This window comes from Betta splendens, chromosome 19 (assembly GCF_900634795.4).
Source record: "Betta splendens chromosome 19, fBetSpl5.4, whole genome shotgun sequence".
NCBI classification, from domain to species: Eukaryota; Metazoa; Chordata; class Actinopteri; order Anabantiformes; family Osphronemidae; genus Betta; species Betta splendens.
In genome coordinates this window covers 832145-853096 of record NC_040898.2, presented here as the reverse complement: position 1 = coordinate 853096, position 20952 = coordinate 832145, and the positions used below count along the sequence as shown (strand labels likewise).

General features: G+C 49.3%; 1 protein-coding gene across 3 annotated transcripts; it reads left to right on the top strand.

Annotated features, from left to right (window-relative positions):
- The first annotated feature begins 792 nt into the window (after positions 1-792).
- Positions 793-20584, top strand: apba1a (amyloid beta (A4) precursor protein-binding, family A, member 1a). 3 transcript variants are annotated; one of them, XR_005897012.2, is made up of 14 exons: positions 793-1117; positions 7433-9032; positions 12754-12852; positions 12943-12982; positions 13491-13636; positions 14943-14975; positions 16097-16183; positions 16940-17125; positions 17210-17389; positions 17486-17698; positions 17852-17971; positions 18043-18183; positions 18463-19671; positions 19765-20584. XR_005897012.2 is itself a non-coding variant. In XM_029135134.3 (13 exons), exons 2-13 carry the CDS (start codon positions 7509-7511, stop codon positions 18532-18534), a joined length of 2841 nt encoding a protein of 946 aa, XP_028990967.1. In that variant the 5' UTR covers positions 793-1117; positions 7433-7508; the 3' UTR covers positions 18535-20584. The 3 variants fall into 3 exon arrangements, 2 of the variants coding, with proteins under 2 accessions (XP_028990967.1, XP_028990968.1); XM_029135134.3 differs by having other exon boundaries at positions 18463-20584; XM_029135135.3 differs by lacking the exon at positions 793-1117 and adding an exon at positions 1374-1678 and having other exon boundaries at positions 18463-20584.
- The last annotated feature ends 368 nt before the right edge of the window (positions 20585-20952 follow it).

Genomic DNA, 20952 nt, shown 5'->3' with positions numbered 1-20952 from the left:
TCTCCTTTAACAGAATCAGCAACTAGAGGCAAATATCCAGTCTGCTCAGGTCACTCAATCATCCTGTCTGTGTTCAGTTACTGGTCCAACCGCCAAGTTTAAAAAATGTGTTATTATACATAGGAATACGTGGGTATATATATTTATCAATTGCAATTTAGAGCCTGATTAATGTGGGAGTTGTTGGTTTTAGTTGAGTAATGTCTTAAACTTTGTAAAGTACATTAAGAAGACTTTTCTTGAAAGAATTAAAATAAAATGAAATCAGTTCAAGGATATTTGCCAAGTGGATGTCCTCCTTTTACATAAAAGCAGTGATGGACAGTAGACTGCCATTTCTCACACTATTCATTCTATGTGGAAAAGCCCATTTGGCAGCAATTACAGCCTGTGTTTTCTTCATTCATTCTCTACAAGCATGTGACATCTGGATTCAGGCAGGCTGACTCTCTCTCATTAGATGGGACGTGTTAGAGTTTCTTCAGGTCTCCACAGATGTTTAGTGGCGTCTGTGTCAGATGTAACGGCGAAGGTGAAGCCGTGCGCTCATGTTTCCAGGTTCTACCAGGTGATAAAAATAGATACGCTTTTATATGTATATTTATATGTTGGCTGTTTTATGCCTCATCACAGACCGCGGAGGTCTGCAGTGACGAACCTTCAGTTTAACTGGAGGCTGGTGAAAAAGCAACAGAAAGCAGCGGATCACCAGTCCCAGCAAATGACCTCCATACTGTTGTACATGCGAGATTTCAGTTCACACTGAACCTGGAGAGAATTAGAATGAGAAGGAGGCTGAATGCGCGACACGAGCGGCAGCCAAAGCGCTCACATCCGAAGCCAGAAGTGAGACAAGGCTCCAACGGCCTCTTAAGGTGTTCTGTTCCTATATCTGAATTAGTTTTATTCAAACGGACCTCGTTTAGAAATGCTGCAGCATCCTACAATATGAGTCCACTATAGTGACAGTGTGTGTCCTATGGGGGGTGCTGACGCACGCACGCACGCACGCACGCACACATACTCAGCAGCCGCTACGGGGAAGATGGAGGACGGAGCGGCAGCGGCAGCGGCGGAGCGGACGTCCAGCCTGCAGCAGCATCCCCGCTAGGAGCCGGTGAGTCCCCCCGCGGTCGCCGCCGCGGCGCGGAGCCGCAGACCGGGCGGTGGCGGCCGCGCTGCGGCGGATGCGACGCTGCGGAGCGTCGTCGCCGCTCCTTGGCCGACGGTCTGAGGAGTGGCTCGGAGGGAGTGCCTCACCGGGATTGAGACGGGAGCGGACGCGGCGCCGCCGTGCGCCGGGCTTTGTGCGGGCAGGAGCGGCGCGGCGCGGGGCGGCGCGGCGCGGCGCGGAGGCCCTGCCGCTGCCGGCAGGTGCGGAGCCGCGGAGCCGCAGCGCTCCGTTCGGAGGCGGGTTGCGGGGGAGGTTCGATTCCGCTAAAGCACAGCACCAGCTTGGATGCGAAACCCCAGATCGCACGCATGGTGTGCGGAGGCAGCGCGTGCGCGTGCGCGGCCCGGGCGTTGTTGACAGAGATGCGGCAGGTACTTTGTGCTTGTGCCGCGTGTCCGGGCTGCAGCTTCATGCATCGGTGCAACTGGAAACCAGACCTAAGGTCCGACTCAGACCCAGGGTTTTGTCCCCGCTTTCATCCAAACCACGTGAACTTACCGAAAGGTGTGTGTTCTGCAGCGGCGGCTGCAGGTGTAATGTCGACAACAGACACATTTACTGAAGGCTTTTGTATCATCGGAAAAACTACCCTTTTCAAATCAGTGTGAAAAATGAAAAAACGTCACTGTGATTTCTTCGCCCAACAGCTTGAGTGGCTGTAATGTGTCTGAAGGACCAGGTTTCTCAGCAGCAGCAGTTCTACCTGCTGCTGCATGTATTTGGGTCCAGGACAAGCTGTGAAACCGAGAATGAACCGAGATTCAGGGTTTGTGAGCGTGAACGTCAGCGTTGTGGGATCGATGGACACAACAAGGTGTGACTGATTCAGGATGAGTCAGCAGCGGATCGCAGCCCAGACCCTGGTCCTGTAAAGGGCTCATTTTGCTCAATGACAGGTTGTGTGTTACATTCAGAGCAGGACCCAGCTCACTTGTTGCTCAGCGTTGTGTTGTGATCCCAGCGCTGCGTCAGCGGTGGACGTCGCGTGGCCTCCACCTGTTAATGAGCTGCAGGCCGGGGTTGGTTCAGACGGAGCCTTGTTGTTGTGCAGCAGCTGCCGTCTGCTCAGTGAGACAATCTCATTTGCTCACACAATACGGATCCTACTGCTTTATGCAAATACAGCCTCATGTGCAGCCAGTTGCTTTTTCATGGAAGCAGAATGTTGAATGAATGGAACTTTTACATGCTACCGTTTGCAGTTTTCTGAATGAATCCACTACTTTTACCTTCTTTTCTGTAGGATGTGATGTTTTTAGAGGACGTCTGATGAACAGAAGGCTCAATTCAGTTCACTCTCAGTTCCCTAGAAACTGGGTTTAGTTACAAGCAGTGGATGGTGTCACAGTCACCATCACTTTCACAGTTCACTGACAGTTCTGACAGTATTGTATTTATTATATTTACTGTATTTTGCACCTTCTGGGCTCATCCATCCATTCATCCTTCATTCTGCTTAATCCCGTACGTTGGGATCAATGGGTGAGAGACGGGGGACACCCCTGGACAGGTCACCAGTCTATCGCAGGGCTTCTGGGCTCAACTTATACGTTAATACTTCATCCGCTCCCATTTACATCTCTTCATGAGCTTTGTGATCTGTGTGCAGCCTGTTACAGTGTGAAGTATGTAAGTGTTTGACAGGCGTACAGTAGCTATAAATAACCATAGGTGTTAATGTTATGCAAGACGTAATTATGCCTGAACCCCGTGTGTAGCAGTAAATATAAGATCTGTTCACTTTTCCAGGCTGTTCAGCTTAGTGATGCCTCGCTGGTGAACTGGGCACATGGAGAAACCGTCCACAGCTGAGGCCAAAATAATGTAAGAGTAATGACAATGTCTCCAGCTACAATAAGGTCCCAGCTGCAGGCTGACATTAATAATAATTATCATAACATGCTGATATGTCCCACCTGCTAAGAGCAGTAATAAATGAGCTGCTTTCAGTTCATCATCAACACGTCACATCCTCTGTCCGGTTTCCTTCACTGCCTCAGTTCATCGCTGCTACAGCTGAAATCTGTAGGAGCAGTGAAACACACGATCTGCTGATGTCGAGCCCCTAAAAACCCATGGATGCCGCTTCCCACAAAACACTGGTTATAGTTTGTGCGCTGCTTCATAGTTTGCACACTAGTGTTAGTCTGCAGAGCTACTGGTGAACCCGGAGAAGGAAAAGGTTGGATTTGGAGCATCTGCATTCACTGTTTTCACGTAGGAGCCTGGTAGTGTTCATCTGTATTTGAGCTCCTACAAGCTGATTGCAGATTCTCCACAAAGGACATAACGGAGAGTAGAGTTAAGCATTTGGCGTAAAACAGAAGCTCCACTGAGGCATTAGGGACAGTAGGACAAGAGGAGAAACGCAGTGAGCTCATCACAAACGTGTGGATGGACATGGTTGTGTTGCATGCTGATGGTTAATCTACACATCACAGCGCAGAACCTGGGCTTGCACGTTCTCCATGTATCAGCTTCCTCCCACAGTCCAGTCAGTTGGATCACACAGAGGTGTGTGTGGTCAATGTGAAATGGATCAGATTAGCATTTAAACTGATTAATGAAAGTGAGTTCTAACAAAAAAAAATACGGATGAATGTAATTATTCTTATTATAATTATTATTATTATAATATTTATATGAAGCAAGTTTGTGAATCAGATCATTTGTTTAAAGGGTGAGGAGCGATGTGACGATGAAGTAAATACTGGAGCTCATCTGCTGCTGACGCTGGATCTGATGTCACATCTCTGTCTCATCAGCGTTGCAGATTCCTCGTCCACTTAGCGGCTGCCTGGAAGCGGCGTTGCTTCATCTGGTGTGTGTCAGGCCACGCGCGTCCTCGGTGGCTGCGTAGCCTGCAGCCAGTTGTCTGCTCAGTCACGAGGAGGAGACGGCGGACGTGATGTGAGAGCAGCCTGAGGCTTCACCACTTAGAGCTGCATCTGGTGCTGGTTGTCTGTCAGGAACTGCCCTCTGCACGCGTTAGCGGTGCAGATGGAGCAGACGGTGCAGACGGAGCAGGCGGTGCAGACGGAGCAGATGGAGCAGGCGGTGCAGACGGAGCAGGCGGTGCAGACGGAGCAGACGGTGCAGACGGAGCAGGCGGTGCAGACGGAGCAGGCGGTGCAGACGGAGCAGACAGAGCAGACGGAGCAGACCTAGCAGACGCTAGCAGATGCTAGGGCTGCTGAGGCTGCTCCTTGTGAGGTCACACAGGAAGCCATGGCCCTTTTATCACCATCAGCCTGTATTAACTACATGCTCTATTTAGACTCAAACCCGGCTGAACAGTCAACGTATTGTCCAGTTGCCTGAAACACGGAACTGGGCACGATATCACACCTTTCAACTAATCCAGATGTGTTGAGCATCATCACACTGACCCCTATGAAAGGTTGGGGGCGACGCTGCCTTCGAGCAGCACTAGATTAACTGAAGCTGGGTTTAATACTGGACTAGAGGGATGAACAGCAGGTTGGCTGCTGCTGGGACTGAACCGGCCCAGACACAACCAGGCCCTCTGGATTCAGACCCACTATTAACTGTACCTGTGGTGTATCTGAGTGTATTGACAGTTGACCCTGTTGCAGATCAATAATCAGATGTGTGTTCTGGCAAAGTGCTTTGGTATTGATCCTTTTTTACACGGTTTTCTCGCTTGCTGTGTTTTGATGCATTAAGCGAGTGGATGGTGACACATGGACAGAAGTAGGTCAGTTCCTCGGGTCCCGTCCATCCATTCATCTGCCGCGTGGGGCTCATGCAGTGTGTTCCACACTCACACTCGGCTGGTGTGAGGAACGAGGACTCAGGCGCCGCATCCCGTTTTACATTCTGAATGTTTCATGGCCTCGTGTTTTTCCCTTCAACTCAGAAACACAGTCTATAGACTGGAACCAACCAGAACAAGAGGAGACGAAATGTGTCAGTCCAGCATTTAACCAGTATCACTGATCATCTCACTTGATGCTAAACTGGAGGCTGTTGCTGCAGCTTCAGTGTAAAACCATCCACAGCTTCATTAAAGCTGGATCTGGCAGCTTCGTATCCTCACGCATCCAAACTCTTAGCATGTTTGACTCTGATGATGTTAATTCAGCTAATCTGCAGCTTCAAATGTTGATCCCTGCTTCCTGAGGGTGGTTCGGCTCCAGACCGGGGTCAGTATATAGTGCAGACACTCTCCCACCGACTCCAGCGTGCTGCATAATTCAGTGTAGCCTAGTGTTGTTGTGAAGGAACTGCTGGGTCATGAACAGGAGCGGGTTTCATCTCTGACAGGACCCACATACAGTATGACTGTACAGTATGCGTCTCCAGGTGAGAGCCAGGCTCCGGCCTGTCACAGGGAACTTGTTACGTAGCAGCGTCTGGAGCTTCCTTCTGCTGCAGTGACTTCTGCTGACTATCAGCTAGAGTGTTAGAGACGTTAATGGTCCTGAATGTGTTTATGTGGGTTCCATGAATACACATGTTCTTTAAGCGGAGCTAAATGAACCCTCCATGGACGATTTACGTAGGAGAAGCACCTACAACAGCTTCCCTTCCATTTGTATGGTGAGATGCTCAGTGGGACCAGAACCCTTTCAGAGTGGAGGCAGAGGGTGGTACACGCTGTCTGTGTTAGTTAGTGCTATATGAAGGTAAGTCAACCAAAAGTGTTAATATGACGGGCCAGTACAGACAGACCAAGAACAGGCTGCTCATCTGTTCAACCAACCATGTTTAGATGTAGCATGATGCTTCTGACCTGAACCCGTGTTAGAACGAAGCTTTGTGTTTCTGGACGTTACTTACACACTGCTTCTGTTCCACCTGTAGCTGATCAGTCTGTAACTAGTGATTTCCTGGATTCTAGTGCATTCTGTTGAGTCTCACAGCCAGTGGTGAGGATGTGTGAGAACTCGTGTAGCAGCAGTGAATAACTGCTTCTGTCACATTCTACAGAACACATGTTCGGCCACTTACCTTTACTTCTGTTTGCTTTATAATGGACATCCTAACCACAGGATGGGAGGGTGGAGACTCTGGGATGCAGTGATGTGTCACATGTGCGGTTCCTGGTGTGGTGGCAGTAGCAGCTGATCAGTTCTTTACAATCATAAAACTCTGCTGTTATAAAGAGCAGGTCTGACATTCATGATGAAAACTCCCCCACCTTCCCCTCTACCCTCCCTCCGAGAGCAATTACCTACTGGTTTCCTTGGCAACCAGCAGTCCCTCTGTCATGGAGCTCTTAAGGGGGAGGAGAAAGCATAACAATAAAGCAGCCTTGACATAATGCGTGCTCTGAGTGACACGTCACCACGATGGGTCAGCGCTCAGACACAAACAGCAGAAGAAGCCTGACACTGTAGTATAGACACAAGTAACATTTACATTCAAGATTCAGAAAACTTTATTCATCCCAGAGGCTTTTGCTCTTCTGTTTTGCGTGTGAGTGTGTGTGGGAATGGTTGTCTGTCTGTGTGTTGCCCTGCGATGGATGGTGACCTGCCAAGGGTGAACCCTGCCTCTCGCCCCCGTAAATAGCTGGGATATGCTCCAGCACCACCCGCGACCCCACATGGGACTAAGCGGTAGAAAATAGATGGATGTAAACACATACTCATACATACACATACACATACACATACACATACACATACACATACACATACACATACACATTCACATACACATATTTACATACTGTACTACACTGATACAGGTCGAGTCTTACAGAGGGGCCAAACATTTAATAGCCACCGGTAGGAAGGATCTCTGGTCACTCTCTGTCCACAGCCACGCTGCCTCCACCAGGTGGTGCTAATCTCTTGTCCTACTGCAGCCACACTGACGGCTTCTCACCTGTGATGTGACAATTACTAAAGTGAATCATGCTACAGGAGACGTGTTAATGCTAATGCCTGTGACAGTAACCGATGAGCCTGGTCACTGGGCCACTGTGGAGAGAGTAGAACAAGACAAGGCAGACAAAACAAGGCTGAGGCGGCGTGGGCCAGGCGTATGTGCATGGGGGGTATGGACCAGAGAGACCAGTGGACCAGAGGCGTGAACAGTGGCTTCTCCTCTAGCATCAAAAGACGCGAGACCTGAGTATGGGATCATTTAGGCACATTGTCTCTGGAAGCAGTGGACCAGATGTCTTCACTGGTGTGGAGTCAAAACAAAAAGCATAGACACATAATCTGTACTGTTCCTTTGTATTCACTCACATGCTGTGTTTTTTTCCCCTCTTTGTCTTTTTAGTGACCTTTACGCCCAAGCACCGGCTGGAGTCCTAAAACCATTATCTGACAGGTGAACCAAACAGAACCGGACAGGCATGAACCCCCAGGACACTGAGCTTGGCCAGGAGGTGATGGAGGACACCGATGCCCCTCATCGCCATCACCACGGTCGATCACACAGCCACAGCAACCAGGAGAAACGTTACCGCCGCTGCGAGGTTCCGGCCGGCGCCGGCAGCAGAGTCCGAGCTCCTCAGCAGCGAAGGCCACAGGAGCTGCAAGACATGGATCTGCAGGCAGAAGCTCAGTGTCCACAGCCCCAGCAGCCCCAGCCTATCCCTCGACCTGCAGTCACACGCTACCGGAGGCAGGGGGACAGCGAGGCCCGGATACGAGCTCAGCAGCTGAGGCACAGACAGAGGCAGCAACGAGAAGCAGAGCGGGCACAACAGCAGGAGAAGCAGCCCCACGCAGACACCACCCAGGAGGACGAGCGAGAACGGGATGACTCCGTCCTGGCTCGCTCAGCAAGCACAGAGAGCGGCTTCCACACCCACACTGACCGGGCGGAAGGGGACGATGGCTTGGTGATGATGTGCCTGGAACCCGAGGGGCAGCCGGAGGTCGAGGATGATGCTGGAGCCTACGGAGTTCAGCTGCGGCCAGAGGCGGAGGGCTACACGGAGAGCGCTGAGGCTGAACAGCAACATCCCCACCCTCACGCCGCCTTCCTTCCTCAGTCTCCACCCCGACCCCGAGACCCCCTGTTCGACAGCCAAAACCCCCCGAGACAGGACGAAGCAGTGGAGAGCTGTGTGAGCGCTGGCTACTCCAACTACATGTACACCCAGCCCTTGGGCCTCAGCAGAGGACTAGCTGATCAGAACCTGGACACATTAGACAACGAACTTACAGACGAAGCCTACTCTGAGCCGTACGACATTTACACGCTGTCTGAGCATGTGTATGAGGAAATCTGTGATGCCCCTACTTCAGCTTCAAGTGCCACCGATGGGGCTGAGGGCACAGAGTCCCTCCAGCAGAGAAGGGCCGGCTTCCGACTTCTGGATGGCCGGGCAGGAAGCGGGGACTTCCATCAGCAGGAAGCGGTGGGCTCCCGCCTGCGCCACTATGACGAGCGCTCAGATGGCGAGTCGGACAGTCCAGAGAAGGAAGCGGAGTTTGCCCCGTACCCGCGTGCTGACAGCTGTGACCAGGAGGAGGACATTGACAGCATCGTGGCTGAGGTTAAAGAAAGCCTAAGCTCTCAGAGCCTGCACCACGCCGCAAACGACACCATCCAAGAAGACAATGAGCTGGACAAAGCCCAGCCCGACTCTCAGAGTGACTCAAAGCCCAAAGCAGCCAACCAAGCGAGGCCAGTGAGGAAGCAGCCTGTGAGCCCCTCAGAGGAAGCTGGAGCAGTTCGTAACTCCCAGGAGAAGAGGGACGCGATCTCTCTGGCCATCAAGGACATTAAGGAGGCTATAGAGGAGGTGAAGACCAGGACAGTGAGATCTCCATACACGCCTGATGAGCCTAAGGAGCCCATCTGGGTCATGAGGCAGGATCTGAGTCCCACCGCTGAGTGTGACCTGGAGCCGTCACTGGGGGGCGAGGTAGGTCCAGTCCCAGTGCACTGCTGGTGCAATCTATTACTACACTACACTGTACTACATCCTACTGATACTACACCATACTACGTCCTACTACTGATACTACACCATACTACGTCCTACTACTGATACTACACCATACTACTGGTACTACACTGTACTACATCCTACTGATACTATACCATACTACATCCTACTGGTACTTCACTATACCACAGCCTAGTACCTGTATGGTACTTCATGTGTTATAGCTCTTCACTGTTATTAAGATAAGAAGATAAGAAAGAAAGAAAAACCTTTAATAGTCCCACAGCTGGGAAATTACTTCATATAACAGCAAGTACAGGGCAGAGATATACAGCGACATAATCAAAACCAGGTAAAAAGACACTTTGTGACACTTCGTGGGCACATTACAACGCAGTACAGTACAGGAGTAGAGTGAGTATAAGGCCAATGGGAATAGATATATAATAATGCAGAGAGTTTGCACAAATATTGTATAAAGGAGATTATTATGTAACCACTGATGTAGTGGGTGAGTGTATATAGTGGGAGGTAGTTAGCGGTTCTGATTGTAGAGTCTGACAGCAGCAGGTAGGAAAGATCTGGGATACCTCTCCCTCACTCAGTAAGGGTGGATCAGTCTGTCACTGAAGCTGCTCCAGAGCAGACAGTGAGTCCTCCAGTGGGTCAGAGTCCTGGTCCAGGATGGATGTGATTTTAGTCAGGACCCTTCTCTTACCACCTCCTGCACCGTGTCCAGAGTGCAGCCCAGGACAGAGCTGGACTTGTTGATGACCCTGTCCAGTCTCTTCCTGTCATCACTGTGATGCTGCTGCTCCAGCAGACCACACCGTACAGGATGATGATGCCTCCACAGAGTCATAGAAGGTCTGCAGGAGTGGCCCCTCACTCCAAAAGACTCTGCAGCAGGTAGAATGGCCTCATGCCTACTGCTAACAGCTCAATGTCTCTGTTACACAGCTTCTCTCTGATAGTACAATGTCCTGGTTTACACCACCTCATGTTCACAAACACAGCCAGGCCCCCTCCCTTCCTCTTACCGCTGTCCTCTGTCCACACGCAGCAGATGAAAATTAGTGGGAAATTCTGTGTTTGTCAGGACAACCCCCACTATGACATGCTGTGCCAGAGGCCAGAGGTTTCACTGTGGTGACCACGGGAACATTGTTCAAGGAAGTAAAGGGGAGTTTACTGCACTCATGTATATGAAAGAATAGTCAAAAGCTCATGTGGATGTTTGTAACAGGGTATAAATACAGGTCTTGTGTCCTCAGTCCTTTAGTAGATACTTTGTACATAGTAAGATGTGCCTTACGTCTTAGATGTACAGTAATTGTGATCCACTCAGTTTTGACACGAGAGTAAACTTTGAGATGGTTTCTCACAGCGATGATGTCCAGTTAATTTTTTTATAAGAAGATTTCCACAACACAGTCAAGTCTGGGATGAGTGGAGCCAGGTCTCTGTGAACAGCAGGACGCTGCTTGTCCTGTACTCCAGCTGGTGCCCTGTGATGACGGAGGGGACAGCGGGTCTGAAGCGTCTCGTTTTCTCCCGTGGGAGTTTCCCAGCGCGGCGTCTGCATCAGGTCTTCACTAGCAGCTCAGCGGGGATCTCGTGTCTGTCTCTGGGGAGGACTGTGGCGCGATCAGCTGCTCCATGGTGTAAACAATGGCCTCTGATGCACATTGTAGCTTTTAAAACAGCGTTTGTACTGCGCTAAACTTAGAAAAACTATATAAAAGCTGTGTACAGGTTGTGCACACTAATGCAATTACAAACAATAGAAAAAAAAACCTAAATACACGGAGACACGGAGATACGACCTCTTCACTCTGGCTTCTGTGGAGTCTCACCCTGAACATCTGTGTGTCAGGACAGTGTTGTTGTAGCCAATCTATGAAAATATTGAAATCTTTTTTTAACATTTTAAAGTGAATTGTAGTGTACATGATTAGAATCAGAATTGAAATTAAATGATGTAATTTGAACCAACGCACACATGACGCTACACTGTTTTCACCATGTTTTCATCTCATGAGGAGTGTCACGTGTGTGTGTGTGTGTGTGTGTGTGTGTGTGTGTGTGTGTGTGTGTGTGTGTGTGTGTGTGTGTGTGTGTGTGTGTGTGTGTGTGTGCGTGCGTGCGTGCGTGCGTGCGTGCGTGCTTGCGTGCGTGACATCATGTCCCACGACTAAGGACGTGGTCTCTTTGACCTGAACTACAGAACGCTCTCTGTCGTACACGCTTTCACGTCAACTCTGAAGTGACAGATCCAAACCTTGTTTTATTCATTGTCATCACTCCTTTTTCTTCGTTCCCCTCCTCTCCATGATTTATTCAGTAAGGCCAGCGGGAGGTAAAGGGTAGGATGGTGAGCCAGGTTCAATAATTCAGAGAGGATCCAATAGCTGAGCTGTTTCTCTGTTCCCTTTAAACACATTCATAGATGGTGACTGTGACATTCTTGGAAACTTCATACACACTCGGACCCGTGTTGCCCAAAGACACTGAACAGCTGATGGTCCAGTGGAGCCAGAGCAAACGCAGGCTCAGCACCACACCTCAGCCTGTTGGTTGTCGGTTGCTCCGCGATGAATCCTGATACCCTCAGTGTCACCTGAGCAGCCGGCTCCCAGTCTGCAGACGCTGCTGCCACATTAACTCCACACTGTCTCACACCTGCTGCACCTTCAGGTTGTGCTTCACCCACTCATTTAGCAGCAGTGATGGAAAACTTCTGGATGTATCAAGTAGAAAAGCTTGAGGAGGAACAAGCCAAGCAGAATCAGCAGCCAGAGGAGCGAGAAGAAGATGAGGTGTGACGACTTTCCATGTGTGGACAGTGTGTGTGAGGCCTGGAACGGCAGCGTTCCTGGAGCTGGAGCTTGTGTTTCATTTCAAAGCGCTTATGGATTAATAACAGAACCCAGAGTGGGAGTGTGTTTGGTGCTAAAGTCTGTGTTCCTCGTCTGATGCTTTAGCACAAGCTACTTAAAAACCAAAGGAACACGAAGCTCCTGGATTAACACAACATGTAAAACTGTAATTACTGGACTTATGTATATCTGAATTCTCTTAAGTGAAAGAGTTTATTGCATGTTTTGAAGGGATGTTCCTCTTGATTTATGAAACAGCTACATATCCGAAGGTTTGACGGTTTGATGTTTTCTAGCAGCCTGAGTAATCTTTGTTCCTGAGCTGTAGCTCATTAGGATGAATGAGTAAAATGTTTTGGGACATTGTCAGTATTTTACGCTGTGAGGTGAATCCTATGTATTGATGCTGGAATCAGCCTCTCCTGACCTCTCCTGTGTGAGGCTGATGAAGGCAGTGGTGGTAGATCCTTGACCGTATTACTGTGGGTTCAACAGACTCCACATCTGATCCTTTTCTTTATTTTTGAGGGTTGTCGTGTTTATGGACTGAAGGATGACGGCCAGTCCCCTGTTGTCGACCTCGTCACAGCTGATGTTTGATGCTTTCTGCTGCTTCACATGCAGTTTCATCTGTTAATTGCTGCTTAAACAGACAGAAGCCGTTTACCAGCTGCTGGGGTGGAACCCAGCGTCCAGGCCTGACCTGTGGACTGAGGCCTGACTCCTGTCGTAGATGTATCCGTTGTACTCTTCTTGTCTAACGTGCTCTCTGAAACCTGTGAAGCTGTGTGTGACGTTTGACTGATCTGTCTCTGCAGTCTCCTGGTTCAGGCTCACCCTCTCCTCCAGGAGCAGAGTCGTCCAGCAGACACCTGCTGCAGGACAGCAGCTTTGACTCCTCCCCTTCCAGTAAAGAGGTGGGTTCAGCTGATCCACCATGGATTTACTGTGCGAGCACCTTTTTGCTCATCAGTTTGAAGTAACGTTCATATTCCTCTCGTGCACAGTCTAGGAGAAGCCTTGCATCCTTCCCCACATATGTAGAAGGTAAGTGACACTGGAGATGCAAGTATCAGTTCATGAATAGATACTTTATACTCTGCTACAGTTTCATCGCCCTGACTTATTTATTTGGTAGCTTAGTTACTTAAATGTGCAAATATAGATTCTGAATGTAAAATATACAGTAGTTCAAATAGTTCAAATCAGCTTCTTGTTTAGCAGATGCAGCTTTTGTTCCCACAGCTTGAGTCATTCTCTCTGCATTCGTACAGCAGCTCATGGCTCAGCTCCAGTTAGCTGGAGATACAGTAATTCTCTGATTTTAACCACTGAATAAAGCTGTTAATGCCCAAACACTGTTTAACATCTGCTCTGGGCGTTCGATGGGAAAAAAGTACCACGCTGACAGAATGAGCCTGGAAGCACAGCTCCTTGTTGTAAATGCTGCATCAGCACTTCCTAAATGTCAAGGCGTAGATCAAACCTGTGCCTACTGTATGTTGTGTGGTCTTGAGCTGCAGCCAGTTACATGCAGCCTGTCTCCTCCCTCCAGTCCCGGGCCCATGTGACCCTGAAGATCTCATCGATGGCATCATCTTTGCAGCCAACTACCTGGGCTCCACCCAGCTGCTGTCAGACAAGACGCCGTCCAAGAACATCCGCATGATGCAGGCGCAGGAGGCCGTGAGCCGCATCAAGGTGAACATGCAGCCGCCGCCACGTGGACTCAGATCACTGCTAGAATTCACTGCTCTGAATTCAGTAAACCACAAACGCTGGCACATTGTGCCCAGACTCAGGCACAGACTGTTTGTGCAGCAGCTCCTGAAATGTGTGGCTAGAAGAGAAAGCACAGCAGTGGATGAGTGCACATGAAGAACATCTGTCACCGTCTTCAGAACTGTGTGAACGTGAAGGTGCATGAAGGGCAGCAGTGAGGACAGACATTAGCATCCTTTGTCTCAGCATCAACTGATTCAGTCCTGATTCATTGTTAAAAAGGGAACTTAAATGCATGGACTGAGGCATATGGTTTGAATGTTTTGATAAGTGGCTATGCACACACTCACTGCTCACTTTATTAGGTACACCTGAACCTCCTGGGTCACGTGATCAGACAGTTTGTGTTCTTGGAACATGAGCCGCACGGCAGAGCCGCTGTCCTGGATGGAACCAGACATCAGCAGAACATCCGGTGTTCCCAATAAAGTGGCTGGTGCATGTTCATTAGAGCGGTTTCGTCAGGTTCCTCCTGTCAGACAGGATTCATGCAGCATCTGTCACAGCATCCACACATTCATGAGGAAGTGAACAGCTCACATCTCCCATCACTGACTGTACAAACGTAAGATCCCTTCGGGTGGTTCTACTTTCACTTTAACACAAGCACTGAATGTCTTATTTAAAGCATGAAATGAACCACCCCATGTGGAAACTGAGAGCTGTGTTTCCATGGTAACGGCTATGATTTCCACTAGATATTCTCAGCACCACTTTCAGTAGAGAGGGACTTCTGTTTACGCACCAGGCAGTGATTCTTCATCTCATGTGTCTGATTCTTTAATCTAATACACTTTGTATGGTCGTATTAGAGTGCAGGACGATACCTTCACATCTCTGTAGAATCTGTTTTTTATTTACTTCATAGCTTTAAATCACAAGAAAGGCCCTTTTGCTGAACAGACTGACCAGTCCTCCTGCAGCCGGGCCACAGGCGACAGCAGGGAGGAAAAGGAAAGGCTCCGTGAGCCGGGTTCTTTGGTGTTGGAGGACATTTTCCTCCAGCAAAGACTGGAGCAGAAAGGTTTCCTCAGCTGTTCATGCACTGGTTCAACAGCTACTGTACCACGTGAAGGCAGTCGTAGCTCAGACTGCCTATGCTTAGTGTGCGACCACGTGGTGCAGGGGGGGTCTGACTTGTGCTTGTTGCCTGTAAGTACTGAGCCTGTGATCCGGTGCAGCTCTAACCCATCACTGTCCTGTCTGCTCTTTTCCATGTCTGCAGACGGCCCAGAAAGTGGCCCAGAACAGGAAGAAGGTACCTACATGTGCACGCCTGCTGGCTCTGTGTCTGTCTGTGTGTCCGTCACTGTGATGACGTGTTGGCATGTTCTGAATCCAGCATCAGCTTCTGCTGAAGGTTGGAAACAGCTGCTGTGGCTGCTCAGCTTTTTGCTACTGAAACACTGAATCATGCTGAAACTGTCTGCTTCAGCCTTTTCACACAGCACGTGCACGCTTCATAAATACTGTGCTTCTTACACATAAGGGCCATTTTACATTAGATTATTCAAATTGATCTTTTTATTTGTTGAGGCTTTGGTGTTTTTATGATCTACTGTAAAGCTTTTTTAAATTAAAAACCTGAAGCTTAAATTGCTTCACATGCTGCTGATCACCAAAGTCTGAGTCGTCACACTATGTCTTATAATATTAGTAACTAATACTGTAATAGAGTCGGTCTGATATTAGTCCCTCAAACCTGTACGTGTAACGGTGAATGAACAGATGCAAGGACTGAATCTGTGATGACGACAGCTACAAATCAGAAGTTAATTACTGTCAACATTTGTTGATCGTGTGAAACATTTGGTTTAGTTTTCTGTAGCATTCTTAACCGATGCTACGTACATTTATTTATTATTTATTTGAACGTATAGACAACGTCTGACTGGATGTGAACTGCAGCAGGACTCAGAAGGCTCATTACACTGCTGTGACATGTGCATCGACCATTTTACAAAGCAGACTGTGTCTGTGACGTTTCCTTCCTCATCAGCTGCCATTCACTCTTTGAATGTGCTGTGAAAGTCAAAGACAAAGTCAACACTAATTATTTGCTCATACTGTGCTGATCACTGTGTTCATAGCTCAATAAATGTTAAAAAGAAACAGAAAGCGGCAGTATTTGGGAAATGGTCAGTGAAATAATGAAAGACTAACGCTGTGGAATGAACATTTCTCTGTGTTTACATCAGTACTGACACATCTGTGTGTGTGTGTGTGTGTGTGTGTGTGTGTGTGTGTGTGTGTGTGTGTGTGTGTGTGTTTGTGCGTGTGTGTGTGTGTGTGCGTGCGTGCGTGCCTGTGTGTGTGCGTGCGTGTATGTGTGCGTGTATGTGTCTGTGTGTGTCTGTGTGTGTGCGTCTGTGTGCGCAGGCCCCTGAGGCGGAGCCTCAGCCCATGACGGAGGTGGACCTCTTCATCTCCACACAGAGAATCAAAGTGCTCAACGCTGACTCTCAGGTACAGCAGCACCGTCACACAGCACACTGCGGGCGTCTGATGGTTCTGGTTGGTATTCATTTAAAGTAAGGAGTTCATGAAGGTGTGATTAGATACTAGAACAACTGATGCAGTGAAGACAGTAAATGGACAAACACATTTTATTACTTTTTAGCCTGAGAGACACTGTGTTTATTTTCAACTGAGTCAGACAGAAATCTTTTCTGTCTCCTAACTGGTCAACTGGAGGGTTTCAGGATAGAGCAACACGCACGCACACACGCACGCACGCACGCACGCACGCACGCACGCACGCACGCACGCACGCACGCACGCACGCACGCACGCACGCACACACACACACACACACACACACACACACACACACACACACACACACACACACACACACACACACACACACACACACACACACACACAAATAATCAACTGATTTACAAACAAGGAACAAAACAGGAAGTAGCAGTACATGACTAACACAAGCGCCCCCTGGTGGTGACGAGGCTGAATCACAATTAAACAGTCAAACCGTTCTCTGAGTTACTTTGAGTTTGAAGAGTTTACTCTGAGTTTTATTGATAGCTTCAATAAAACAAACAGGACGGGCACATTCAGGAGGAATGACTTGTTGGTTTAACATTATGGCCCTGTGTTTTTTCTGACTGGACCATGTTTAGGTGATGCTGTGGTTGAGCAGCATCCCGCCTGTGCATGTGTGCGTTGTTTGACATCGTTTGTTGTGGATCTGACTTCCAGGAGATCATGATGGACCACCCTCTGCGCACCATCTCCTACATCGCTGACATCGGCAACATTGTGGTTCTGATGGCCCGGCGCAGGATGCCTCGACCCGACTCTCAGGAGAATGTGGAGGCCTCAGACCCCGGACAGGACAGCAAGCGGCAGTACAAGATGATATGTCATGTGTTTGAGTCTGAGGATGTGAGTCCAACGACATAACGTGGCTTCAAAGGGATCAACATGCAGGTCGGTCCTTATCCGGTTCTTTAACCCCATGTCTTCCAGGCTCAGTTAATTGCCCAGTCCATCGGGCAGGCCTTCAGCGTGGCCTACCAGGAGTTCCTACGGGCCAACGGCATCAACCCCGAGGACCTGAGTCAGAAGGAGTACAGTGACCTACTCAATACTCAGGACATGTACAATGACGACCTCATCCACTTCTCAAAGTCTGAGAACTGCAAAGACGTAAGTAGAGCAGCTTCTTCTCGAGCTTCTTGTCGTCTGGAGGAACTCAGGAAAGTGCATTGGACTGATTTGGGTCTTGCTCTGCTGTGCCTTCAGGTGTTGGTGGACAAAGGTAAGGGGGAGATTCTGGGTGTGGTCATTGTGGAGAGTGGCTGGGGCTCCATCCTGCCCACAGTGATCATCGCCAACATGATGCATGCTGGACCGGCTGAGAGGTCGGGACGACTCAACATAGGAGACCAGATCATGTCCATCAATGGGACCAGCCTGGTGGGTCTGCCGCTGTCCACCTGCCAGAGCATCATAAAGGTGTGAACCTGCAGGCGCGGCGCGACAGCTGCTAAGTGCTGTTTGATTGCTTTTCATATTTACTTGATTGGTTTGACAATGACGGTAGCTACAGGCGACGCACAGCAGCCACAATGCAAGAGGTTTCACACTCCACATGCTCCGGTTGTGCAGGGTCTGAAGAACCAGTCTCGGATCAAGCTGAACATTGTCCGATGCCCCCCGGTGACCACGGTGCTCATCAGACGACCAGACCTCCGCTACCAGCTGGGCTTCAGTGTCCAGAACGGCATCGTGAGTTGCACCTCTCACATCACTAAGCGCTCGCTTTGTGATGTGAACCATGTGGTCCGTCCCTTCAACAGATCTGCAGCCTCATGCGCGGGGGCATCGCTGAGCGCGGCGGGGTCCGGGTGGGCCATCGCATCATCGAGATCAACAGCCAGAGTGTGGTGGCCACGCCCCACGAGAAGATCGTCCACATCCTGTCCAACGCTGTGGGAGAGGTGACTTCCTGTTTGTTCCCTTCCAGCTGAGCAGGAGAATCCAGTTTCTCTACACGGTCTTAAAATGACCTCCTGACCTCCAGAGTCAGCGCTTTACCACCAACACAAGACTGGTGTCTGAGATCAACACTATTATATGCACTGTTTTTGTAGCAGTAGTTTGGATTTAAAGGTCATCAACATGAAGAGTGGCTCATTCTGAGCTCTGTCACAGTTCTAGTGGTTTCTTCTGCAGGCTTCCTCACTGTCTAAAGCCTTGCTCTCCTATGATGCTTTCAGATCCACATGAAGACGATGCCAGCGGCCATGTACCGGCTGCTGACTGCCCAGGAGCAGCCCGTTTACATTTAGCAAGGCGCCCACGCCCTCACGCCCTTTAAAGCTCCTCATCAGCGCCATTGGCTGAATGCTTCCACTACTGACAACATTCACTCAATGATCCCTTTTCTTACCTACTGGCACAGTTGGTGACAGAATGTTTACACTTGTCTAGTAATTGGGAAACTGTCCTTCGCGCTTCTCTGCTTCTGATGCTTTCAAGCTCACCACGTGACTGCAGCGTGTGGACGGATGGTGGCCTGATGCTGATGGCAGCTGCCTGTCACGCTCTGACTCTACTGTGCTGCCGAGCTGCTATTTTACTGGCAGAACCGTCCCCTCACACTTCCTGCTGCACCGTGGTTGTTTCCTGTGTTCCTTCCTCCCATTGTAATCGTCCTGTCACAAAAGAAGGAGCTGCTGGTTTACTATTAGTTTTGCACAAACACAGACGCCGTGTGAATTCTACCTGAGCACCACCTCCGCACCCCCGCGTCTGAGCTGCAGTGTTGCTGCTGCTGCTGATGCTGTAGCTTATGTTTCCAGCTCTACTCACAGTCAACAAACAGAACCTGGCAAAGACTTGGGCTTCTGCTTGTCTCTTATTTAAGTTATTGTCCACAAAAGCCGATATTTCTGCACGTTTCGCGTTAAAGCCTGGGATGTGCTGCATTTTTAGTCTTGGAATTAGCGGCGCTGACCGTAGCTCCACTAAATGTAGCTTCAACGCAGCACTAGACAGTGTGAGTGAGTCAAACAGAGCGCTGAACCCTGTTAAATGGGAGCTAGGACGAGTCAAACGTGAACCAAAGCCCGACAGGAGCAGAAAGCAGAGACACAGCTGGATGTCATGAAAAGTCCACACTCACAAGCTGCTGCCGATCATTTAACAAAGACGTCATGAGAAATGTAGCATCACTCATTGACCTCAACGCCTTAGTATGATTTTAATTTGATGTCATTGATGGTAGCTTAGTTCTGTCGACTGATCAGGACGTTAACACGTTTATCATGAATGAGAACTAGATGATGAGGATTAAGGTGAATGTGTAACACACACATGGTTTCCTTTCTATTACACACACGTTCACTGAAGCTCCTCGTTTCTGTCTCGTCAGATTCAGTCCACGTTTAGCGGTTTGATGGTTTTGTGGCTCAGGTTCCACTCAGGTATCGTGTATTGAGGTCTCATTCATTCAGAGTTTCTCCACAGACAGACATTCATGAAGCTCTTTTCTTCGTTGGCTCCAAATCAACGTTCAGGGGACGAGCGCCATCGCCCCAGTAACCAGTGAGGTGCGCTGTCCTGCTGCTGTGGGGCCTTTTGGACCAGGCTCATCAGCTGCTGACGGTGGAGGAGCACGGGGCTCGTCTCACTGCGCTGCAGCAGTCACTTCTGCCCAGCTTCCGTTCGAAGCGCTCCACGTGCGCTCCACGTGCGCTCCACGTGCGCTTCGAGCAGCTTCGAGCAGCTTCTCTCCTGCCTCTGACGGCTGTAACCGCTGGCTGTGCTGTCTCTGTCGGCCTCCGCGCTGCTTGTTCTCACCGGTGGACTTCATCTTGGCCTTATTACTGCTACTGGACCTTTACCACGTTACACTGAACTAGGACTTTTATAATGTTCCATTCTCGCTTCTAGTGTGTGCGTGGCGTGTGATTACAAGTGTGTAACACAAAGCAGCTGGATATATAAACATATAGACAGACTATATAGTAAACTATGTAAAGGTATATATTCTAATGGTTATGTTGTCAGTAGAAAGCGATGGGGCTGGAATGTAAGAACCGTCTACAATGACATTCATGTACATATAGTTAGAGCACAAGATCATTAAGGGTTGTGATGTTTTCCTGCAGAGACGCAGACGGCTGCTCGGCTCACAAGTATTTATAAGTGCACTCATTTTGAATGTAACTCCAACGTGACCATGTGTCTGGAAACACACGAGACAGATGGCATTTGTGCTGAGCAGCAGAATGTGGACTTGGTTTGCTGTTTTCTGTGATGTTCTAGCAGCTGCATTCATGTACCAGAGCCAGAATGTTTGTAACAGTATTTACGACAATAAATGACTTAACGGAGGCTGAGACGTGCTTTGTGAAGGCGCCTGTCTGCTGATCTGCTTCCACGTCGCAGTGTGACTGAGAGGAGAGGAGGTTGAAGGTTTGAGGAGGAGAAAATAACCTCAGCGTCAGTCCAGAGGTCCAGATGTGCGAAGCTCGGATTTCGTCGGCTGGTGGGCGAATCCCACATCTGGGCAGATGCAGCCCTGTCCTGCTGGAGGCTCATTCTGTTTGAGGGAGTTCCTACTGGACTGTTTGTGCTCCCAGCTGTCTGTGTGATGTATGACAGGGAGGCTCCGTGGTCACTGAATTAAACCCTAATAATAAAGAAAGAAACACAATCTGAACAAATGAAGTTCAGTTGTGATCTCAACTGAAACATTCATT